The sequence below is a fragment of the Lipotes vexillifer genome, unplaced genomic scaffold (genome assembly GCF_000442215.2).
Source record: "Lipotes vexillifer unplaced genomic scaffold, Lipotes_vexillifer_v1.1 scaffold69, whole genome shotgun sequence".
NCBI lineage: Eukaryota > Metazoa > Chordata > Mammalia > Artiodactyla > Lipotidae > Lipotes > Lipotes vexillifer.
Window position 1 is genome coordinate 6,266,159 of NW_006790942.1, and position 6,845 is coordinate 6,273,003.

General features: G+C 39.6%; 1 protein-coding gene across 5 annotated transcripts in view; it reads left to right on the top strand.

Moving 5' to 3' along the window:
* The window catches only part of SDCBP (syndecan binding protein), a 14,876-nt gene that overhangs the window by 956 nt on the left and 7,075 nt on the right, over positions 1–6,845 (top strand). For 4 of the 5 annotated variants that reach the window (XM_007464052.1, XM_007464054.1, XM_007464050.1 and 1 more), the window contains exons 2-3: positions 3,480–3,558; positions 4,690–4,799. In XM_007464052.1, coding sequence (XP_007464114.1) covers positions 3,480–3,558; positions 4,690–4,799 — 189 coding nt within the window. The remainder of the gene's footprint in view (positions 1–3,479; positions 3,559–4,689; positions 4,800–6,845) is intronic. The other variant, XM_007464053.1, reaches the window with a different exon arrangement.

A 6,845-nucleotide genomic window follows, 5' to 3' on the forward strand; every position in this document is an offset into this window, starting at 1 on the left:
ATCATTTTACTTGAGGTCTTGACCTCAGTTTACTCTAAATGAGATTTACTTCTTAATAATTATTTAGTGGACATAAAAACGTTTATTAGAAACTTGTGAGAAGAATACAAGTGTTTTTTAGGCAAAATGTTGGCCCTTTTAGGGTGAAAAAACCCCCACCAAAAATAGTAACAAATGTGTAGCTGAAATTGTTAGCCTTGTAGCAGTGATTGGATAAAAATAGCGGGGGGGAGATCATGACCACTTGTTTTCCATCATGGCTCCCCTATGGATGTTGATGGGTGGTTTGTAAAATCTCTGACATCCGTTCAGCTGCAAAGGCTTTGGTGCCTGAGCGTTTTAAGTGGACTGTTCGGTCATCTGAAATCTCTGTTTTTTTCTTTGGTATTTTGTCATTGTTTTTCTCATGGTTTTTATTTCCACGAAGTTCATCTGAACAGGCACTTTCTTTTTAAAAAGCTTTTATTTGAAATATTTACCCTTCAAGAATAACAGTTAAGCCATTAATGTGATATCGGAGCACTAAGTGATAGGATTTGCAGATGGGTCTGAGAAAATGACTAATTTCCTTTTCGTCTTTTTTTTTTTAGTTTTTATGGAATTGAACTTTAACCATAGTAGACTTTGAGCAGAGGTTTTTTATTTTGAAAGCAGCAGAAAGAGAAGGAAACAGTTGATACTGGCAAATGTTGGATTGGGAGATAAAGAGGGCTACAGCCTACGTCATGGCTGACCTCTTTAAGGAGAAGCGAATTATATGGGTATTTCCATTAGAAGACCTTTTATGTCCTGAGCAGAAAGCTAGCTGCCTGGAGATGTAACAGCAAGTAAGGAGGGGACACATGGTTGTTAAATTCTCACTGGATTTAAAAAGATTCCTAACCCAGCCACTGCAGTCTGGGGCTGGTTTTGTTTTATTTTTTTTCTTCATTTTCTAAGGTAGGTGATACTTGGGTTTTTGTTTCTGAGATGCCTCTGTAAAGGTGGTATTCATTTTCTCCTCTTCTGGCCTTTTATACCACGGCAAAACTAAATTGCAGCAGTGAACCGGCAGTTCATATTTTGTAAACTGTCTTAAAATAACCATTAGGTTTGTGGCTTTCAGCATCACACAGTCCCTGAACCTCCCTGTCCACTGTGAGTCTTTGACAGGAGCCTGTGGTTGCCACACCTGTGCAAAATAAGCCGGTAAGAAACCGTGATTTCGTCAGTTTCCTGTCACAGTGAGCAGAGATTGACACTGGTGGCTCCACGAGCGTGGTGTCTCCACATGCTTTCTGTAATGGCAGAAACAACACGCTCTGGCATAACTGTGCGCTCTGTGGGACACCCCCTGCCTCCAGACACCATCCCCCTCCCACCCTTTTTTTAAAAGTAGTTAGATATTTCAAGTATGTGTGAAATGCTGTGCTACATTTAATGGTTTATAGTCCTTAAGCCCTTATTGTACCATCTTTCTTTTGTTTTTACTACAGAATATATAGTAAGTAAATATATAACTTTGTTTGCAGAGAGTTTTTTTGTTTTTTTGGTTTTTTCTTTTTTTGCGGTACGCGGGCCTCTCACTGTCGTGGCCTCTCCCGTCGCGGAGCACAGGCTCCAGACGCGCAGGCTCAGCGGCCATGGCTCACGGGCCCAGCCGCTCCATGGCATGTGGGATCTTCCCGGACCTGGGCACGAACCCGTGTCCCCTGCATCGGCAGGCGGACTCTCAACCACTGCGCCACCAGGGAAAGCCCTGCAGAGAGCTTTTTATGTATCTTCTTACTTCAGTATTCCTTGAATGAGAACAATAGCAGTGAATGAAGGAACGGAAAATAATAGGTCAGTGTAAAAAAGGATCAACATTTAAAAATTAGTAAATTCTATTTTTTCAGAGCAGTTTTTAGGTTCACAGCAAAATTGAATGGAAGGTAGTTTCCATGCCAGTGACCCCTCCCATGCACCTCTCCCCCGACTCCACCTACACAGTGCATAGAGTGCCCGCCTTCCCCACTGCCAGCATCCTCCCCAGAGGTGTATTTGTTACCGTTGATTAACCTGCCCTGGCACAGTATTGCCGCCCCAAGTCCAGGGTTACACTTGATGTCCACTCTTGAGGTCGTTCGCTCTGTTGGTTTGGACAGATGTGTGGTGACATATGGCCACTGCTGTAGTGTTGTGTAGCATATTTTCATTGCCCTCACCGTCCTCTGCTGTCCATTCCCCCCTCCTTTTCCAGAATGTCCTGTAGTTGGAATCATACAGTATGGAGCCTTTTCAGATTGGTGTCTTTTGCCTAGTGATGTGCATTTAAGATTCCTCCATGTCTTTCCATGGCAAGCTCATTTCTTTTTAGTGCTGAACAGTATATTTTTTCTTAGAGATTAGCCAAGAAGCAGTCCACTGGCCACTAGCTCCTTTTAGCTGATAGTTTGAAAGAATTTTCATAATTCAGCATACTTTGAGTCTGTGGATATGTTTAAAATTATAAAGATTTTCATGCTGCATTTTATTTCAGTTTAGATTGTGACAGATTATGAAACAGTAAATATTAAAAAATGACTCAATAACAAGCATATCAGAACATTTACAATCCAGAGAGTGAGGTACCTTCAGTGGTTTTGTAGACTTTCCTTATTTAATTAAGCTTCCATCTCTCCAAGCATCTTTGGGGGACTACTCTTAGCATTAATTTCAGTGCTAAGTTGATATGTAGGTATAAACTTCATTACCTAATGGACATATTTCTGACTAAGTAAAAAATATTAGAGATGGATCTTACTGCCAAGCAATGACATGTCTATTTTAGAAAGTCAGATGTATCTGTAAAGGGAAAAGGAGTTCCTTCAGTGGAATACTTAAAACGACACAGGCTGCAAAGGCAGCCCTGGGAGGAGTTCCTGGCGTGCTTGCGCATGAGTCGTACTGATAAGTGTGTATGCACTGTCAAAGTTTCTGCAAGCTTGACAGTTGTAAATTACATTACCTTACCGTCATTTTTATGTCAGTGATACAGTATGTGTTTTGCATACTTTGTATTATTTATGTATTTAGTATAACATAACCCCTTCTCATACTTGCTAAGATGTAGATAAAGATGATTTCAGTGGGATATGCTAAAATGGCAAAATAAATAAGTAACTTAATAAATATTTAAATTTTTAGGTGTTTTTCTGATATATGACGTTTTATATAAATACGGTTAAGCTTTTTCATATGTAAATAACAGACTAATTAGCAAAAGAATAATGAAAACGGAATGTGTGTAACCTTCATTTTATAATGCATTTTGAGAATATTAATTTGCAGTAGCACTGTGAAATATTGATTATATTATATGTAGAATGGTGCTAAGTCTGGAATTAAAATTTCTTGAATAAAACTAAAGTGTTTTAGTTTTTTTGGAATTACTGGATTTAACTTATAAATTATATAATAAGTTTAAGTATCTGCATAGCATTGGTGTTAGAATTTTCTTTTCTTCTTTTCTTTTTCAGGCTCAAACTGCCTTTTCTGCAAACCCTGCCAATCCAGCAATTCTATCTGAAGCTTCTGCTCCCATCTCTCAAGATGGAAGTAGGTTTATACTTTGGGTTCATTCTCCTTGAACAGAGATACTTGTTAAGCCTTCTTTTGCTGAAATAGGGAATCCAAGATTTTTTTTTTAACATATACAGCATGAAATGGTGGTTAAAGCTCTAATAGTAAGAAGAAAAAGAATGTTCATTTCAAAAAATAACCCTTTAATCAAGAAAGTGAACTGTGACTATGAAGGTGTGTTTTATGACTTAATGAAAATTAAGTTAAATGGAACTCGCTGGCTGAACTGTTCTCTCTTTGCAGGGCTCGGGGCGGGGGGGGGGGGGGGGGGGGGGGGTTGGTAGAGTTGAAATTTCCAGCCGCCTCCTTTTGAGGGAACTTCCCAAATCCTGGAATCTCTCCCCGGGTTTCATATTCTTCTTTCCTGGTCCCTTTTCCTTCTAAGTTCATAGGGATTCAGGGCAGAACCCTTAAATAACATGACTTAAGATACAAAAGGAGTGTTAAATGGGTTTTTATGGCCTGTCATCTTACAACATTGTTTCTTTTAGAAAATTCATTTTAAGTCACAAAGCATGTCAAAAAGAGCTTTTGAAAATAGTACCTGACTTTACTACTCGGTTAAATACTGTCAGTATTGAAATGTACTGTTTCCAAGATTTCATTGGTATGTGGTTTTAACATTCTTAAAATGATACGACACTAAATAAATTTACAAGCTTTCAGTTTGTTTTTTGTAGTTCAGAAGAATCATTTCATAGCTGTGTTTACTGAATGAATTTAAAAAGTAGTTGACTGGACAGTGTACATGTTGGTCAGTTCTTAAATGGAGAATCAGTGGTATGTTTACAAAATTCCTAAGCAAATAGGTTTAAGAAAAAGGAAAGGCAAGGTAATTTGGAAAAATTATTTCTACTCTTGAGTATTGGGAAATCTGAGGTTTCAGTTCAAATGTCTTATTTTACTTTCATCTTTAACTTTTTCTATATTTTCCACCTCTAATTGTCATTACAGAGAGAGTGGGATTTTCCCGATTGCTAATTTAAATCCATCTTAGATTTTATAAGTTAAATGTAATTTTTTAACACAAGTAAAAGTCCATAATAACAACAGTTTTTGACTCTTCTACCAGTGTTTTTTCTGTATTCATTTATTCGTTTATATTAGATCTCTATCCTAAACTGTATCCGGAGCTCTCTCAGTACATGGGCCTGAGTTTAAATGAAGAAGAAATACGTGCAAATATGGCCGTGGTCCCTGGAGCACCGAGTCAGGGGGTATGTATAGTGTGATTTTGAAGTATATGACATCATACTTTACACGTAGATATAAGCTAACTCGTCTTTGTGGCTGACTCACAAATGTATAACTTTAGCATTGACCTCTTCTCAGGAATTTGTGTAGTCTACTTACGTGCTATGACCGCTTTTCTAATTTATTAGGAGTTAAAGATTCGGGTGCCTCTGACTGGTCCATCCTCCTTCATCTTCTGCATTTAGTCAGTTAAAGATCTAGTGATTCTGTTTCTACTGTGTGTCTTCTATTCATGTAATCCATTCCAGTCCTGGGTATAACCCTATTCAGGGTTTCTATACTTGTAACCTAGATTATTATAGTAGTCTCTGACTTTTCCTCTAGTAACTTCTTATATCAAACAGTACTAGGCTGCTGCTAGACTCATCATTCTGAAATATAGGTCTGTCATACCTTCTTTTTGCTCATAATCTTCTAACATTAAGTCTAAAGTTCCTTGTAATTAGACACCAAATTCTCGGCTTAAATATAGTGTATCTCAGTCTTTTGTTAAGATTATTGCGATAAGACCATAGTACTTTATAGCATTTGTCATAATTATAGGTAAATGCTTAACTTCATGTAGATGGGGTCCATGTCTGTGTTGTTGCCATGACCCCAGTGCTTAACACAGTACCTGGCTTTTATTTATTCACCAAATATTTATTAAAAACTTATATCAGTCAGGACAGTTGGGACAATAGAAACCACACTGCATTTTTCAACAGAGATAAGAAATCACACAGACAGGTTGAAGAATTTAAAAAAGCAAAAGTGGAACGCAGATGTAATTGCAGAAGGTAGCTGCTTTTCCTGGGACTGGGGCGCTACACAGGGTGGAGGTTGGAATTATCAGAGCTGACAGGCATGGTGGAAGAGCCCCGTGACCTGGGCCTCAGAGGCGGGGACCCTGGCTGTGGGTACTGGTGCCTCTGAGGGGTTGTGCCAGGGAGGCTGGTCCTGGGAGTGTCAGTAAAACCTGGAGAATGGAATCAACTGCTGTCAGCAGCGTTAAGGGATAGACGCAGGCAGGAGGAACGCGTATGCTGGGTGCTAACCAGAAGCCCCCGGCAGAGGAGTGTGTCATTTGCATGGTCAGGCCCCAGCCGCACCAGCTAGGGTGGGTTTGGAGCTGACAGTAGCTTATACTTGGTGCTGCCTGCTCCTCTGACCATTCAGTATATCCACACGCTTCCTTATAGTTTCCCCTTAAAAGATGCAGTTCTTCCTAAGATTGAGGTTCAGCAAGTATTTTCTATTAAGGGAACCATGGTAAGTATTTTAGGCTTTGCTAGCCACATATGTCAGTACAGACAGAGAACTCGAAGGCCTTCAGGCAGAAGTGGACTTGGCAGACCTAGAGACAAGGCCTAGGGGATGGGCAGACAAGGCAGAACATGGCAGCAGATGGCATTGGAGGGGCTGGCATTGGAAGGGTAGTCAGGGCCAGGTGGCCTGCAGCCTCGTAGAGCATGGTAAGGGATTGGGCTCTGAGTTGTGGGAGTGACATAATCTGATTTATTTTAAAAAGGTTTCTGTGCTTGCTGTGTGGCGAATGAACAGAGGACAAGATGGACGCAGGGAGACTATCTGGAAGGTTATTGTAGCTGCCCTTGGCAGGAGGGGGCAGAGGTCACGTGGTGTTGATCATGCGGTCTTCTTAGTGAGAACGCTAGGCAAGTGCTTAACAAAACTTGCTGGAAAGAATGAAGATTTCTTTTCCAAAAGTAAAGCCTGCTCCATAGCTGCTCCTTTTTTTGTCCTATATTCCAGCTAAACTAAATAATTCATTTGCTTAAGTATTTCTTTTTCTATCCTATTACCTAATTTTCCTGTGCTCTTACAGCTATTATCATTGACTTTTTGTAATTCTTCAAAAGTTACATTTTCTGGTATTGTGTTCTAATTTGTAGTATAGCTCTGTGTGTGTTACTCCGATAGACCATCAACTTTAGAATATGGTATCATAATTACCATGAATTGTGAACGAAAAAATTTGCAATCTGTGGTATGTGTGTAACTGAGGTTCC